Source organism: Enoplosus armatus, chromosome 3 (genome assembly GCF_043641665.1).
Source record: "Enoplosus armatus isolate fEnoArm2 chromosome 3, fEnoArm2.hap1, whole genome shotgun sequence".
Taxonomy (NCBI): Eukaryota; Metazoa; Chordata; class Actinopteri; order Centrarchiformes; family Enoplosidae; genus Enoplosus; species Enoplosus armatus.
Genome location: NC_092182.1, coordinates 11,229,187 through 11,247,033, shown reverse-complemented (window position 1 = coordinate 11,247,033; position 17,847 = coordinate 11,229,187). Strand labels below are relative to the sequence as shown.

Sequence of the window (17,847 nt, the reverse complement as noted above, 5' to 3'; positions counted from 1 at the left end):
ATGAGTTGAATTTAATATTAACACCCCCACCTTGTTTAGTAGCCAGAGCAACATAGGCATTGGTATAGTGAGGTGGGTAATTTATCAGTAAGGCTTTGGTAGACAGAGATCTGATATGTATAAAGCCAAATTCGAGGGTCTTGTTGTGGCTGCAGCTTTCAGTAATAATCTGTAGAGCTACCACTAGATGATGTATTAATTGGAACACAATCTTTTCTGGCTTTCAAGCAAAGGGCTTTATATTCTCAAGTCTTTTGCACAGTGATATATTACCATTTAATAGCCTTTTTTTTGCTTGGTTTTAAGCTATGATTCATTACTCGGTGTGCTTTCAAAATGTGACTTTTTCGTGAATGTCTGTCGTGGGCTTTTGTGAGCTGTGCCAGGGAGCTGACAATGTTATTATTCCATGGTGGTTGATAAAAGTGAGATTACATGGTGCCCATTTAGTTTCATTTGCCTCAATGATATGTGCATACTACTCCGCCCCACAGCAAAGCAACTATGTTGCATAAATAACAACATAGCTATAACATTTTGCAAATCTTTAGACAAATGTCAGTGCTTAAAAATATGGATTTATACCAGAACTTTTGGAAAAAAATGTTTTTTTACACGAGAACAACATTATGGGGCAGACTCAGAGATCACACATTATGTGATGTGATTGACAGTCCACTTGAGGATGCGGAGGCGGTGCCGTCTCTCCATCAGATGGCTGGTTGGAATCTGAATTTAATTGGCAGTTTTCACCCTGTATCATTTGCAGAATCCACCTTAATTTGTTGTTGCAGATGTTAATCACATCCATATCACCCTATCTCAGTCTGATAATTTGTCTAATTTGTGACAAATCACGTGGAGAATTCAGTGCAGTGATCCAGTGGTTCAAAGTTTGTGAGATGAAAGGATTCAGGCACGCTTATTATTCATAATACCACACCTTGGATTTTTATTCCAACTTTGAGATGTTTTCATCATGCGGAGCGCTAGCAGCCGCAGACAACTGAGTCTGTTGTCTCAAAAGAACAAACTTGGATTTGAGAGCAAAATATCCTTTATTTTACCAGTGATCAAAGGACAACAGTGTCAGACGCCAGAGCCACTGCTGATGTAAACTGACAGGCGGACATATTTATAGAATCAGACAAACATTCACACTCAGAAAGACTGTGCTGCACTATAACACTGGTAAATCTCTAAGGGAACACAGACGTCGATTCAGGCTGGTTCAGGTCGGTTTGTTTCACCCACAACAGTTTGGTTAAGATTTCATTTCAAATGAGCAGCTGTAAGACGTACAAAGTGTTTTGTATCCTGAAAGCCGCCTGAATGGACATTTGGAGAACAGCACTGCCTTTCTCTTGTTCACCACCTTGTTCCAGCCACCAGCAGAGTCTGTCAGACAGCTTTTCATGCTCACTTCATGTCGGAACAGAGAGAGAGATCTCTTTCTGTGGCCAGAGACCTGCTGTGTCCCTCTGGCTCTTGTATTTTAGGGCAGTTGTTGCAAGTTATGAAATAAGTTCAATAAGGTGGTGAAGTAATGTGGCCGATAAAATAAGCAGGAAATGTTTCTTGGTAGATAATAGTGTGATTTTGCAAGTGATGTAAATTAAACACTTGTAAAAACTGAGCCAGCATAAATATGTGATCTACATGAGAGTTAGAAATAAAATATAATTTGAGAGCAGATGGCCAGACAGTTTGTTCTAATTTGTAACTATCTCTGCACAGTTTTTGAGGCATGCGGTACTGTGCATGGAGTTAATTTATTAATTCATCTGTTCATTGCTCAAATGCAGAATGTGAAGAGGGTCAAAGGTTGTATGTTGATAACAAATAGTGGTTATTATTATGGCTTTTTCTTTCACATACTTCCAGATCTTGACCGATACTGGAGTTTTGAGGCTGATGACGACATCAATAAAAAAACCTGACGACAATATATCAGCCGATGTCCTGAGAGCGACATTTTCCATTCAATTCAAAGGATGTAATCACACATTTGTTTCTAAATTACCTCAAACATGTCTTTGGCATTTTAGTACTGCAATTTCTTGTTACTTATCGGCCAACAAGTACGATATATCTGTGATAATCTAAGATCGGACGATAATGCCACTATAGTTGGCTATAGTTATAGTTCAGACTTCTTCAAAACAGAAACACAGTTTGACTTCTTCAAGCTGTACATGATGCATCAACAATTGGAACAAAACAAATTTGGTTGGACACTCAATAAATGTCCAACAAGTTGGTAAAGAAAAGTGTAAAATAAATGGGATGTAAATATATTTGGCCTGTTTATTAGCAATAATAATAACATGTCATCGGCAACAAAGCACAGCAAACCCAGAGCCCAGTAGGCAGAAGGCTCGACCCAGCCAAGATCAGCGTGTGTGTTTGTGTGTGTGTGTGGGGGTGTGTGTGTGTGGGGGGGGGTGGTTTTATAAAACAGTCATGCTTATTGATCCATTCTCTGACAGATTCAGTTCAGAGGAGAGAGAGAGAAACACAGGGATGGAGCAAAGTAAGCTTTTGGGCTTTGAGGAAAATAAGGTTTTGCACTGACATGACTGCTGTGTGGGTTTCTGTGTCCACAGGGGAGCTGACACAGCGGTTTCTACAGCAGAGCTGTGAGAGTGATTGACCCCCTCAACACTTCTCCATTAGGTGAGGTATAACCTTTAGTTCATATTATTTTGAAGTCATCAGACTGAAAACCAGAAACTCTAAAATGTTTTTACTCGGCTAGGATCCAAACATTTTGACATACTGTAGGAGTGCAGAATAAGGAAAGCAGTAAAACAATCTGACACAGGTGACTCATCAAATGTGTTTCATTATCTGTCATTTATCGTTTTAATGGTATTTATTTCAGTAGTCAAGTGAAATAAAAAGTGTTTTAACGACTTTATCAACCCAAATACTGTCCAACAGGTGAAGCTGTACTAGAGATTAAACTGATTTCTTTTTTTCCTCCGCAGGGTGCTACGATAAGACAGCCATGCCGCCACCTGCTGACATTGTGAAGGTGGCTATTGAATGGCCCGGTGCTAATGCTCAGCTGATAGAGATGGACCAGGTCTGTATTTGCATAAAATGTGACATTCAATCTCCAGTTTGCCTCTAATAACTCACCAGCTGGCCAAACCTTTAGAGAGTAACTTGATTGCTGAAGGTTGAAATTATGCATCTCTTTAATTTTTTTTGAATGTGAAAGGCATGAGTAATGCCGAGATGAGTTTTAGTTATGCAGAATACAGGTAAGTACCTTAGTGGCTGTCATAATAAATAACTCTTCATGAGTAATAGATTTTAAAAGTAAGTGCTCTCGCCACAAGCTGTCGTCATGACATATTAGAAAAACACGGCAGAGTGAGTAAAGATGATTTATGTTTCATTTCAACTGTTTGAGTGTTTTTTTCTGTTTGCAGAAAAGACCTTTGTCCTCCATAATACGGGAAGTATGTGATGGGTAAGCATTACTCACGCAGATTTTCATAATTTACTGATGGTTTTTATTATCTCTGTTCAATTGATAATATAATATAATATAAAATATATGATTATCTGCTGATTCAATACTATCACGATACTTATTGTGATTTTTAAGTATTGCCATTGGATTTTATGATTTATTGTGATTTTGTTAACATTAGACCAATGGAAAACGTTAAGTCATATACCTCTAGAGACTGTATGGTCATTCGGATGGAAAATTGGTCACGTGTTAGCATGCCATTATCACATGCAAAGATTTATGGCAGTTGTCACAAAGTTAAAAGTTGAAGCTACTGTAGATAAACAAGACCACAATAGAAATGAATGGTAGCGTGTACGTTAAGTTTTCTTGGCTTCATTGCCAGTGATGTACAATGTTGGAGGTGATTTATCTGGTGATCTATTGACTCCGTCTGTTGTTGCAAGAAACAGTGAAAGCTCTGAAAAACGCTGCTGTGAAAGACGAACAGCAGCTAAAACCTTTGCTCTGTGCTGTAAATCTTTTTTATTATTCTAACACAGAGGCACCAAGTGACACTCATTTTTCATGAACACTCTATCTACATTCAATAACTACAACCTGTTGAACTTTATTTATGACAAAGGCTAACCTTTTGAGGTGGCCCTGCTGGCCCAGGCAAAACAGCAGCATGTCCCACTTCTCCTTATGTATTAATTCTGACTCAAAGTCGAATGAGTGTTCTGTGTTTTTGATGGACTGGGGCTGGTGTGGTGTAAGGACTCCAAATGTCTGTGATACCTGCTTTTACCTTTACATCAAGTGTGTGTTTCTTAAATTTACCTTGTAATAAAATTTCAGCACGTCTACGTTATAAGACTGAAATAAACCAGAGAATGGCAGCTGCTTTCTGGTCCTTTCACAGTTGGTGCAGTTGTGTAGACAGCAGTTTTATCGAAGCACTCCAGTGGGTTCACACACAGAGATACGATCTGACTGTTGATACCTTACATAACCATTCCCACTTATTATTTTATTTCCTTTTATCCGTCATCATTCCTTCTTGTGTTTTAACCTGTGATATTGGGCTTCATTGTTGACTTGTTTTTTCCCCCTTCTCTTTTGTCTTGTACTTTATAGATGAATATTGCAAAATGTATCTCACCCATCCGCCTCGTAGCTGCATCTACCCACTGCCTCTCCTTTCCATTTCAAACTGAAAGTTCTTTGCACTTTACTGTTAACACCCACTGAATAATTCTCCTCCACCATCTCTCAGTTTTCTACTTGTGTAAATACAACTGCTGGAGGGACTTTACACAACATTTTGTTCACACAGACTAGAGTACGCTGCATTAAAACATTCAAGTTAACTTAATGTCCCACTGCTTCTTTAGTCGGTGTCAAACTGTTATAATGAATTTGACTTCTCAACAGACCTTTTCACTCTCTCCTTATCCTCAGCTGGTCTTTGTCAGGCTCAGAACAGTTTGCTCTGCGTTATGCTGATGGCCCTCAGCTTTACATCACTGAGCAGGTGAGCTTCACTGTTTTCTTCCTAAGCTTGTGTTGACGGCATTGTACATCATTGTTGAATGTGTAGAAACATTCCTCCTTTGTTATCTTTCAGAGCCGCGGTGAAATCAAGAACGGGACTATCCTTCGATTAGCAATTTCACCTGTGAGTCAGCTTTGTTTATTCCTGTTTAAGTTTTGTCTTTATTAGGAAGTGAGCTATTTTTCACACATGAACATCACCAGGCTTTACTTTTATGCAGGCCTGTGTCACAAACCTTTTGTGTCTTGCAAGATTCCTCTTAAGACACGCTTGTCCGTACACGATAACCAGACTGTCAGCACATCATGGTGGGCGAACGCTGCTTTTAAAAGGATGAAAGGAGTCGATGTGATTTGCCATGGTTGATACCAGCCTCCAACACGCTCAATAATGTATGATAATATATTCTTCCTAATCCCACCCAGCCTCCGAGAGCTCTGTGGGTGCACCTCACGCCTCCACCATCAAAACACCAAAGTGCTACCCAATGCACTGCGCACTTGGCTGTTCTTTAAGGAATAATTCAAATTTATGACAACTTAAACAACTTTTTTTGGCCATCATTGCTACTGATAAAACTCATATTGTTCTTGCCAAGTATATCACTGAGATCTGGGAATGTGGCAACATTCAAAAATAAGTTGGACTAGGAAAAAAACACGAGCAGGCAGGTTTTAAACATTTCTAAGTTAGAATAAAAGATGAAGGCGAACAGTAAAATGATCAGACCCAAACTGTCGATCATATCATCTATACAGTTTACACATCGACTTCCTGGTCATCTTCGACCCATCATATTTAAAGTAGTTGTGCATGTTTTTATGCTCTGCGCCTAGATTCCCAGCAATAGAGCCCTTTAAGTTTTATTTTGAAGTTTTCTTCCTAGCCTTTTATTGTCATCTAAACACAAAAAGAATATTACAACAAACCTTTCGTAAATACTTTTACATGGGTTTTATTATGATAAAATGATTAAGAACGACCTGATAGCCTGGATTAAAATCATAATGCTGTGAGTCGGTGTGTGAGGTAAACTCATCATGAAAGTGATGTTTTTTGTGGCTGACAGGCTCGTGCTGCTCGTCAGCTCCTGGAGAGGATCCAATCCCACGGCATCGACGCTCGCCTGGAGGCTCTAAAAGAGCTCGCCAAGCTGTCTGCAGACCCAACCTTTGCCACAGAGTTCATCAATATGGAGGGCATTGGGACACTGGCACGTCTTGTTGAGAGTGGCACCCAGTGAGCAACAAATTCAGTTTTTCTGACAGCGATGATATTTTGCACATTGATGACAGCGTGAAGCATTACTTGTGTAAGAGTTGCAAGCTCTAAGCCAGGCTCATCCTGCTTTTAGTGCTGGAAATGGTTAAGGCTGTGTTGCTGAGTTGAATCTGATTTTACGTCTTTACACATGTATTTTTGTTTCTTTAAAGGTGGACCAGGTCAGATGATGTGCAAAGTCCTGAACTAACTGCTCTTTGCTTCCTTCAGCTTCGGTGAAATGCTGGCCTTCACTCTCACTGCCTTCCTGGAGCTAATGGATCATGGCATTGTGTCCTGGGACCTCATCTCCCTCTCCTTTATCAAACAGGTACCTCCCCCAACAAAAGAGCACTTCATCTGACACATTATAGTTTTACAGGGAGCCCACTGGACAAATCCACACTGTTTCAAATGTCAAGGTCTGTCTCTTTACTGCTTTTTATTAATACACTGTTATTTGATTACTTTACCTTCATTTCTTCCTACATGCCGGAAATGAGTGGGTGCTGTTGCCTAGCAACTCACATTATGTGCAGCTCCTTCAGTGTGTATGTGGCTAGTTTTCTGCTGAAAACTTTAGTATGGCCTTGACAGTCACTCAGGTGGAAACTTCCTGAACTCTTGATTTAGTTTTCTTTTACACATAGATTTACTTTTTCAATAAAAGAGGGAACTTTTTTCCGATTATAATCTTTGAAGCTCTTGTTGGTTTGACAGAAACTTTAGAGCCCAATTGAATAGACTCAGAAACACAGCTGACATGTTAAAGATTTAGAGTTATCGCCACGTTGCCTTGTCTTCTCCTCTGTCCGCGCTCAGATTGCGGGCTATGTGAACCAGCCCATGGTGGACGTGTCCATCCTGCAGCGGTCTCTCGCCATCCTTGAGAGCATGGTCCTCAACAGCCACAGCCTCTACCACCGAGTGGCACAGGAGATCACCGTGGGACAGCTCATCGGGCACCTGCAAGTGTGAGCACACACACACGCACAGGGGCTTCACGCACTCTGATATGCTGGGCAGAGGTGTGATTGTATGGTTGCGGGGTAACCTAAGAAATAAAATGTTAGAAATCTGCCACAATATTTGGCTTGTGGCACTGTTTAAAGGGTGAGTTCAGGATGCTTAGATGGCCCCAATCAAAACACCAAGCATGGTTAGTCTATATTTGTGTTATTGGCAACATATCCCACGAAAAAACCACCAGCAACTTTCCTCCCTCTCTATCCTGTTTGTGGCCCTCAGCCAAAATCCCTTTGGTTCCTTTTGAAGAAGAATCTTAAAAAACAGGTCACTTGTACATTTGATGGACAGAATTTCTTAAAACAGCTGAGCATTGTAAGTTTTTAGCAAAAGTTCCTCAAACTGAAGCAAGATGTGCACTTGTTAGGGACTACTTTCAGCAGCAGTTGAATACACATTTGGTGCTTTAGTGAGTATTTACAGCTGCAGGATGGTATATGTGGGATTGATAAAAATAAAATAAAATACCCATCTTAGTTGTAACGATGGAACATGTCACCCAGTGCAGCAGTGTGACTCTTAAATGTGTTTTTAATAGTTTCTGATCAACAATGGCACAGAGGAATACGCTTTATTAGGTTTTGGCTACTCAGGCAATACTAGGATCAGTTCATTGTTGGTTTTGGTCTTTTTATGGTAATAAATATATTGCCAACATCCTTTAAAATGTCCAAGATCCTCTTTGTTTTACTGCTCTTATAACTAAATGAATAACAGGCCAGTTTGAGTCTACATACAGTTATTCAAAACTGTGAAGGAGTGGCTTCTAAAAATCCTGCACCCATCCTAAGTATTAGTAGTGATAGTGAAAAAGTAAAATAAATTGTTATGTAGCATAGTTGTTAGTTTAAACTCTATGTGGAGATTTGGGGAGCATGATGCTTCTAACTGGTTGTTACGTCGCTTGATATTCCTTCAGGTCAAACCAGGAGATCCAAACCTACGCCATCGCCCTCATCAATGCTCTCTTCCTGAAGGCACCAGAGGACAGACGGCAGGTCGGTGCCCAGCACGCCACAGCACAGTGTGCTGTATTAGAGACTGAGCACACATAACAGATAGACGTAATTAGAATACTTATAATGTTCCTTCCTCACATAACACTCTAAAAAAAGCCACCCATACATAATAGACTGACATTTATTCATAACAGTCGTATGTTTTTTGGTGTCAGAGAGCTGCAGATGTTGCCTCACCCTGGCAGCAGTAGGTTAGTTACTAAAGCTAATCTCATGAATAGACGTCTGTCTGCCAGCTGTCATGCTGTGGATTCTGTCTGACAGCCATCGCTGTAATGACACACTCACTCAAAATAGTGCTCGCTTTCCTTTGAAGTTTGCACATTTGTTGTGCTGCAGTTATTTCAGAATAGCTCAGCGAGGTAGACCAGCCATCCAGCTGTAACTGAAGGATGACTTGATAATTAAGGATTTTTTTTGTTGGCTAAATTCAGATAAAAGTGCTTATTAAACTCAAGGATTGGGCTCGATGCCAGCCAGTGGTACAATATATCACATACTTGACAATGTGCTTATGATGGAGAGTAGAGTGTGAAATAATCCACTGAGATGATTGAGTGAAACCTGGCATTGTCAGCAGTGTAGGTAGAATTTGATAAAGGTAGCATGAAAAATTATTCAGATATAAGATGCTAAAATATGACATTAAGTTCAGTTTGATTTAACAGATTCGGACAGAAACATCAAAAACAGGTTCACTCTGATTCTGAAACATCTTTGTAGCACAGCCAAATGTACAAAAACTAAAGGAGTGTATGTCTACCCAGTATGGTACTCATCACTGTGATGATGCCTCATTTGTCTGTGCTCTGCTCACCCTGCAGGGATAACGTCTATCCCAGCTCACATAGTGCACCAGCATACTGCAGTGTTTCATCCTGTTTCATACACTGTCTTGTCCTGTGTGTGTTTATAATTACAGTTCTCCATGTTGATGTTTCAGTATCTAACGAAATGCAACACTTTGACAGTAGATTGCAATTGGTGTATGAATTAGTAATAATAGTCGATGAAATGAGAGCTGAGGATATGCAGGACAGTTATTGGTTTAAAGGAAATACAGAGATGACTAATTCCTACAAGTAGAATGTTAACAACACTTCGATCAAATTTTTCTCTGGTAATCAATTGAATCTGGCCAAATGTCACAAAATACCAACATAAAGTGGACAAGGCAGTAATATGTTGAGATGCCACATGTAAGAAAACACACCTGTGACAGTAGCATAATTATAAATCACCACTTTAGATTGAATTTAGGACAAATTGAGACTGAGAATATTTATATAGTAAATATAATAAAATACCAAATTTCCAAATGCAAAGCTCCCAAAAAATCAATCAATCCTCACTCAGTTTTGTAAGTGCTAATTAAAAATGCAAGAGAGTGGGTATGAAGGCGGAGGGTTAGATGTCAGTTGAGGAGGTGGAGTGTTTGCCTTAATTTTATTGTGGGTTGTAACATGTCTTTTTTCTTTTTTTTTTGACTGTGTGATGTACAGTATGTTCGGACAGTTGTCCTTGAACATGCATTCATCTCCAGCTGCTGCTGTTGACCACTGGAGGGCGAACTGAGTCAGTTCTTTGGAGATGAATACAGTAGAGGGACACGCAGCACAAACTCTACTATTGAATTGATTACTAACAGTACTAAATGCCAGTTTACAGCTCATTAAGCACATTAGACAGGGGTTACTCTTTAAAGTGTAGATTTATGGATATTTGTCTTCATACTTCACACAGTTTTTATAGTATTCAAAGAAGTGACTTGAAAATTTTCCTCAATATATCACACCATCACTGATGGGTTGTCACTCCAGTTTTGGGGTCTTTCGCATTATTGAACAGGTTTTAGAGTCTCTACAGACCCTCTGTGGCTCGATAAAATTGAACAGTTCTTAAGTTTGTAAAATCCTTTTTGAAACCATGTTGTATAAACCAATAAATGTGTGGTCGTACTGCATGTAGGGCATGTGAACAGCTATACAGTATGTCGTGACTACTTGACACTCCTATGTTCGTGTTTTTATTCCGTCGCATGCTGTGCTGGTGATGTATCCCTGTATCTCATTGTCCGTGTGTGCACTCTGTTTCCATTACTGTTATACCCACGTCCCTCCTCCCTCCCTTCAACCTGTAGGAGGAGTGTACTAACCCACTGGAGCAGCACCTCACTGTGAGTACACATCCCTCTGCATCTCATACCATCCTCTCTCCACCCCACAGCCCCTCTCCTCCTTCACTCTCTCGCTCTTTATGTGTTATGGAAAGCCACTGCATAATCCATGCAAATGAAGATGGGACCATAGCTTGCTGCAGCAGCAGACAGACTGTGTTGACAGATTGAAATTAGACCATGTCTTCATGTTTTACAGAAGGCGTGAAGGGTCAGTAATCTAAACCAGTGCTGGAAATGTAGCTTCAGAGTGTTGTTGCATTTCAGAATTTGTCTAAAATCCCCATCTACTATAGGTTGAGTTACCTCTATGCACTTCTTTTCTGTGTAATAAAGCATCTTCCCTCATCGGAATTGTGCATTGAATTGACTGATATCTCTTTATTTCCCCCCAGGAAATGGCAAGCACTTTGGCTCAGAAACACCTGCGATCCATCATCCTCAATGTGAGTATCAAGTCTGAAATGCAGAAAACGAAGTATTTCTGGCTATTTCAGTTAACGCTCCACTTCTCTCTCTACTGGTCATTAAGGCTTCAGACGGCTGTGAAATATATAGGTGTGAACACAGGATTTGAGCACTTACCAGAGACTGTGTTGCTATTAAAACATTGGAAAAACATTCTATATACAGAAATATTTCTGTTCAACCTCCTTTTAGGCTTTCCTATGTTGGGGTTTGGTGATCGTTGGGGGGCTGGGAGCCAGCAGTTCTCAAAGTGGAAAGATTTACTCACTTGAAGAGCTGTGACATAGAACCAGCAAATGTGACGTGGCATGAAAGTCCATAAAGTGGAACAAAATCTGCCCTGAAAATGATTCCTTTTGGCACAGACTCTTCTAGAAGTGCCTGACTGAAATGCCAGTGCCAATGAGGAAGACGCTGCACTGCTGCTTCCTGGGAAACATCTTGAAGTAGCTCCAGCGTTGTGTGCTCTGGGCCTGTGTACTGTTAATAACACCTCACCTCATGACTCTCACACTGTGTTTTATGATGCCACATTATTTTCCTAGTCTCTTTATTTACCTTTTTTTGTCGCTGTTGATGATGGCATCAAACGTTATGCATGAGTGTAATCAGTCCATAAAGGCGATTGGCATCGTCAGCTTTCTCTCTTGAGTCTTCAGGTGATTTTCCAAAAGTTACAAACAATCTTAAGTTCGTAAGTTCGTAAGTTAACAATGTAGGTAGATTTGTTTTGAGCTTTGGGATTCGATGTACAAAATTGTAGCCAAAATACAGACTTTCTAAACTTCGTTCTTCTCTTCTTTTCCAGCATGTCATTAGAGGAAATCGACCAATCAAAGCAGAAATGGCACATCAGCTTTATGTGCTGCAGGTTTTGACCTTCAACCTTCTGGAAGAACGAATGATGACTAAAATGGATCCTAATGACCAGGTAAAAATTTTAATAATTTATTTTCTGATTAGCAGGTCATTGGCGTGTATATGTGTGTGTGTGTGTGTGTGTGTGTGTGTGCGTGTGTGTGTGTTAAAACATTATCCCACATTACTAAGTGAAATACAACAAATGCCTTTTCAATGTAAAAGAATATAAGAAATCATCTTTGGTATGTTCAAATGAACAACGATGTTGATTGAACAATCTGCATCCTTAGAAGTTCTAATAATCAGAGACATCCTTCTTTCAGTTTTACACTCTGATAGATCTACTTTAAGTGTAAAAAGTGGACTAGAACATTTTTACTTTCCTGCTTGTTTACAGTGTAGATGTGGCCTTTGTAGGAAGTGCACTTACTGCATCTCACACAATATAAATGTGTTGAGTTCCACAGACAGTAACATTATTTCTGATGTATTTTTCCTGATATTAGATTTTTGTATTCCAAAAAACAGCTAATATTACAGTCAAAAACAGTGTTCTGCCATCTGCTGACCACTGATTGTCCTAACTTTACTTGTTTTCTTTAATATTTTACTGCTATAATGTCAAAAGAGCTTTTTATACTGTTAACTTGTTGGCTTGCTGTGGTTCAGGCTCAGAGAGACATCATTTTTGAGCTGCGTAGGATTGCTTTCGATGGAGAAAATGACCCCACTGGTACAGAGAAGAGAAAGGCCATGTACACAAAGGACTATAAGATGCTGGGGTTCACTGTGAGTCTCCACTACAGATTTCAGTTTCCTCTGTAATAATAGAGACAGTTCATTTAAGTTAATGAACTGCTTTTTTTTCTGTTCCAATGCAGAACCATGTGAACCCGGCAATGGACTTCACCCAGACTCCTCCGGGGATGCTGGCTTTGGACAACATGCTGTACCTCGCCAAGGTTCACCAGGACACGTACATCAGGGTTAGTTTTGGCGTGACTTTGCTCGTCTCACAGAGGTGGGAAAGTCAGACACGCCTAACATGTCTTTTCACTCATGACAGATTGTCCTGGAGAACAGCAGCCGTGAGGACAAGCATGAATGTCCCTTTGGCCGGTGTGCCATCGAACTCACTCGAATGTTGTGCGAGATACTCCAGGTTGGAGAGTTGCGTAAGTAGATCTGTATTTCACGTGCAGTGTAGCTGTTGTACTTCTATTAATCCACAATCTTAAAATGTCTCTAAAATTGGATTAAGTCAGAGATGTTATCAGAAATGATGGCATGACACATGACACTATGAGAGGGGAAAATACAAAATAACTAAAATTTTCTACTTTTTCTTTTTACAATTGAAATGTTTTCTTTCTGTAGCTAATGAGGGCTGCAACGACTACCACCCCATGTTCTTCACTCATGACCGGGCATGGGAGGAGTTCTTCTGTGTCTGCATCCAGCTGCTTAATAAAACCTGGAAGGAGATGAGGGCCACAGCTGAGGACTTCAATAAGGTCCGAGATGAAAGCGCTCTCACAGTCGTCTTTAACATGTATATATATATGTACACAACTTTGACACAACTTTCATTGTGTACATGCCTCCTTACCCAAACCTCACAGATAAATATCCAACAACAATGGATATGACAACCTTTGCAAAATAGAACTGAACTTGTTATAGAATAAACTCCTCTTCTGTTTAAAGGAATTTAAAAAGCGATGAAATAGGGACAATATACTGAATTAGTTCAGGCACGATCAAAGGAAGCACCCAAACAAAAGTGCTGAATGAATGAATGAATGAAGCGAATAACTAAGAATGAAATCTTTTGCTGTGAGAGCCAAATGTCTGAACTATGCTGCCTTAAAGTTAATCTTTAATTAAAATTTGAATGCACATGACCAATTAAAAAGAGATAACTTGGGAAAACTCTTTCAGTGTCAAAACAGCAATCAGGGAAGAAAACTGGCAATTTTGGGTGCTATAACAAAAACAGGGTTAAGATAAAGGGGTTTACATGATACACAATTTCTCTTCTGCTCTCTTGCATTAGCTGAAAGTGTATATGTGCCGCTTTAAAAATATTCATTGTCCCCAAACAGTGAATCCTGCTGACTTTTCCTCTAGCGCCACCATGAGGTTTTTTAGGACATTTTCTGGCTTTAAATGAAATGTCTCAACAACTGTTGGATGGACTGCCATGAAATATGGTACATGCATTCATGTCCTTCTCAGGATGAATTGTAATAACTTTGATGATCCCTTGACTTTCTCATCTAGCGCGGGTCATCGGGTCAACATTTTAATTTCTCCATTACTTTGGTGTATGACCAAATACCTGCAGAATATTGACATTTTCCATCAGCCTCAGCTGTACTTTGTGTTTAGTGTTAATTAGCAAATGTATATGCTGTACATACATAAGATGGTGAACATTATACCTGCTATACATCAGCATATAAGCATTGTCACAGCATGTTAGGATGCTGATGTTGGCATTTAGCTCAAAGCACCGCTGTGCCGAAGTACAGCCTCACAGAGCCACTAGCTCTTACTCTTGTTAAAATAAAACACGAATGTGAATGATGTCAGGCTTCACATTTAAACATGTTTAAAAACTATTGTAGCTGCTGTATTCTTCTGCTGTGTGACTGAGCAGCCACGTCAAGCAGACAGCTGAAAGGTTTTGTTTTATTAAATATTACATGACAATTATACTCTTAATGCTGTCTATTTCAGTTCAAAGTACCCGATAATCACATTTAAATCAAGTTCTACTCATACAGACATTTATTGTTACAGAATACGTGGGACCATCTAGTATGTCTTTTAAATAGTCATGCCTTTAGACGGAGAAAGATGTCCGTCAGCAGAATGAGTTTCTGAATGGGAAAATAATAGTTCTGTGAATTACATTATTATTCACAGTCTGAAAACAGCAATATCTCTGCCAACCATACATGTCCATCACCTCTTAATGTTTTTATTCCACCTTTCCTCACTCATTCGGTTCGTGTGTGTTGAAACCCTGACCAGGTGATGCAGGTGGTCCGTGAGCAGATCACCAGGGCTCTGGCGATGAAGCCGTCATCTTTAGACCAGCTGAAGAATAAACTGCGAGGCCTCAACTATTCAGAGATTCTGCGTCTGCGGCAGTCAGAGAGAATGAGCCAGGATGACTTTCAGTCTCCACCCATCATGTCAGTCCGTGTCTACACTCCCTCTGATTGTGCCGTCATAGTTTTAACCTGGTCGTTTCTAGACTTTCCTGTAGTCTTCAGCATTGTAGATTTCAGCCTTTTACCATTTTCCTAGCAACTGATTACGTTTGTTGCTGCTTAATTCATCTCAAATCCAAACCCTGTAAGAGTAAATAATATAGTGTTGTACACATTTGTCGCCATGTGTGTTTGTCCCTGTTGCTCATGCTGTGTTTGTGCTGCAGTGAGCTGCGGGAGAGAATTCAGCCTGAGATCTTGGAGCTCATCAAGCAGCAGCGACTCAACCGGTTGTGTGAGGGAAGCTGTTTCCGTAAACTGGGGAACCGCCGAAGGCAAGGTAGATACAGTATCAAAACACTTTTTCTACTGTGGGAGTATTGCTGCTGTTGATTATGAGCTAAGCATTGTGTTCCCTGCCTCTTTTGTAGAGAAGTTTTGGTTCTGCAGACTCTCGCTGAATCACAAAGTGCTGCACTATGGGGACCTTGATGAGTCACCTCAGGGTGAAGTGCCTTTTGAGCTACTCAGTGACAAGAGTAAGATACCTTGAAACCTGTAATTTCTCCAAGTGGCTCCATCTCCCAACAAATAAACTTTTCATAACACACATGATGACTCATTCACTAGCAGACCACACTGTATTTGTCAGGCTGACCTTCATAAATTTCTATAATTATTGAGTTGCATCTTGTCTATTCCTCCTAGTCCCCATCTCTGATATCAAGTCTGTGGTGACCGGGAAGGACTGCCCTCATATGAAAGAAAAAAGTGCTCTGAAACAAAACAAGGTGATATGATTTTCATGTGTTTTTTTTATTGTCATTCTAGTCACATGGCTGCTCTTTCATTCTTGCTGTTACTGAGTGTAGGAACGTTGTCTTGTTTGCTTCTCTTAGGAGGTGCTGGAGTTAGCCTTCTCTGTCCTCTATGATCCCGATGAGACTCTCAATTTTGTTGCACCCAACAAGTATGAGGTAAGCACAGCAACAATGAGGCTTAAAAACCCACCTACCCAATACCAAACAGTAGGCAGACACAGTAGCGACTAGCTAACTTGGAGCATTTAGCAGATATTTACCTCAGGAGTTGTAGGAGACCAAAACAGAGCTAAAGGAGAGTGAATATTGGACTTACATTCATCAGTTGGGCAGAAACACAACTTCAAATTAATGCTAATGTTGCTTGTCTGTATTATGTGTAAATACTGTACTACAACTATTTGCTAACATGATAGTATGTTGTGTTTTCAACTTGTTCTGCTGCCCCCCAGTGGCCATAAAAAGTTGTTAATGCTGCTTTAACTAAAGCCCTTGGAACTAGTGTTATTTGTGTAAGCACCAAAAAATTGATGCTCAGCCACATAGCACAATGTAGCCACTGTGACTGACAGTATAACACAGCATTCTCTGCCTTCATGTATGTTCCTGTGTGTGTGTGTGTGTGTGTGTGTGTGTGTGTGTGTGTGTGTGTGATATTTTTGGAGCAGTACTGCATCTGGACTGACGGGCTGTGTGCGCTGCTGGGCAGAGAGATGGGCAGTGACCTGACACGCAGTGACCTAGATACTCTCATCAGCATGGAGATGAAGCTCCGCCTCCTCGACCTTGAGAACATCACCATCCCAGAAGCCCCGCCCCCCGTGCCCAAGGAGCCTAGCTCGTATAACTTCACCTACAACTACAGCTGAGATGTGTGTGTGCGTGTGTGTGTGTGTGTTTGCAATGCATGTGTGTGCTTGTCAAGGATGAGTATTCTCAATCTTTTGATGAATTTATCTGCAGATGTGTGCACCGGAAAGGCTACTCTTAATTTTTTATTTTCACTTCAGAACCCTGGAGACCTGTTTGTGATGCTGCGTTCGTCAAATAACAGAAATGTGTTTATAGCCTCACAGGGAGTTCAGAGGTCAGGGTCTACCACAGAGCAGTACTCCTTATCAGTGCAGTCCAGTCAACGTCTTGATTTGTATTCCCCACTCTTTGCTATTTAAAGGTATAAACCTGCCTATAAAGTTAAGGAATACTGAATATGGATGACAAGCTGCACAAATCTGCAAATTAGTCATCGCTCAAGAATATTTTAGTCAAATTGTGGCTTAATTGGTCAATCAAGCCATGCGTGTGGTCTCCATGGCAACAGAAGATGAAGTGGCCACCTTTCTGGTTCTAATACTGTGTTCACTTCAATTCTGTCCGTCCTTGCACATGACAGACGTGCGGTGAAACAACACACAGAGTGGAGTGAGTGGGCTGTGTCTTGCTCAAGGTCACTCCAGTAGGAGGGGTGATGGTGGATGTCACAGGGGATCGAGGATGGCGTTTCTGGTTAAAGGACGATCTCTCTAATCAGCACACCATCCTGCTGCCCATCGAGGTCTCATTATTGTTAAGATATCACATCAGCAGTTCAGTATTTGACCGTTGAGAAAAAAATGTGCTCAAATTCAGTGATGAGGAGAGCTAGAAACTAACGTGAAGCAGAAGCAGATAAGGTGGAAGGATAATCCCTGCTTCTCACAATCTGTTTTATCATGTTTTATCATGCCTATCATACTGGGACACAGAAGTCTAGGGCTGCAGCTAATTATCATTTTCATGATCGATTCATCTGCAGATTGTTTTTTGTGTGAATTGATCGTTTGATCTGAAAATAACAGAAATTTGTGAAAAATACCAATCACAATTTCTCAGAACCGAAGTAAACATATTTAAATAACTTGTTTTGTCTGACTTAAACCCAGTTTGCTATTACGGAAGTGTAAGAAAATCAGCAAAAAAACAGTAAAAGAT

The 17,847-nt window shown here is 40.3% G+C and overlaps 1 protein-coding gene across 3 annotated transcripts; it reads left to right on the top strand.

The window, feature by feature from the left end:
• The first annotated feature begins 3,010 nt into the window (after nucleotides 1-3,010).
• elmo2 (engulfment and cell motility 2) lies at nucleotides 3,011-16,745 on the top strand. 3 transcript variants are annotated; one of them, XM_070902180.1, is made up of 21 exons: nucleotides 3,011-3,088; nucleotides 3,441-3,481; nucleotides 4,931-5,003; nucleotides 5,097-5,147; nucleotides 6,094-6,263; nucleotides 6,516-6,615; nucleotides 7,107-7,258; nucleotides 8,230-8,308; nucleotides 10,470-10,505; nucleotides 10,901-10,951; nucleotides 11,782-11,904; nucleotides 12,504-12,623; nucleotides 12,716-12,820; nucleotides 12,901-13,009; nucleotides 13,212-13,348; nucleotides 14,874-15,037; nucleotides 15,283-15,395; nucleotides 15,487-15,594; nucleotides 15,764-15,846; nucleotides 15,955-16,032; nucleotides 16,545-16,745. In XM_070902180.1, exons 1-21 carry the CDS (start codon nucleotides 3,011-3,013, stop codon nucleotides 16,743-16,745), a joined length of 2,172 nt encoding a protein of 723 aa, XP_070758281.1. The 3 variants fall into 3 exon arrangements, with proteins under 3 accessions (XP_070758281.1, XP_070758283.1, XP_070758282.1); XM_070902182.1 differs by lacking the exon at nucleotides 10,470-10,505 and having other exon boundaries at nucleotides 7,107-7,252; XM_070902181.1 differs by lacking the exon at nucleotides 10,470-10,505.
• Nucleotides 16,746-17,847: the final 1,102 nt, after the last annotated feature.

Coding starts and splice junctions, on each gene's coding strand:
- elmo2 (XM_070902180.1), top strand. CDS start 3,011: ATGCCGCCACCTGCTGACATTGTGAAGGTGGCTATTGAATGGCCCGGT. Junction 10,952..11,781: donor TGCGATCCATCATCCTCAAT/GTGAGTATCAAG, acceptor CTTCTTTTCCAG/CATGTCATTAGAGGAAATCG. Junction 13,349..14,873: donor CAGCTGAGGACTTCAATAAG/GTCCGAGATGAA, acceptor AACCCTGACCAG/GTGATGCAGGTGGTCCGTGA.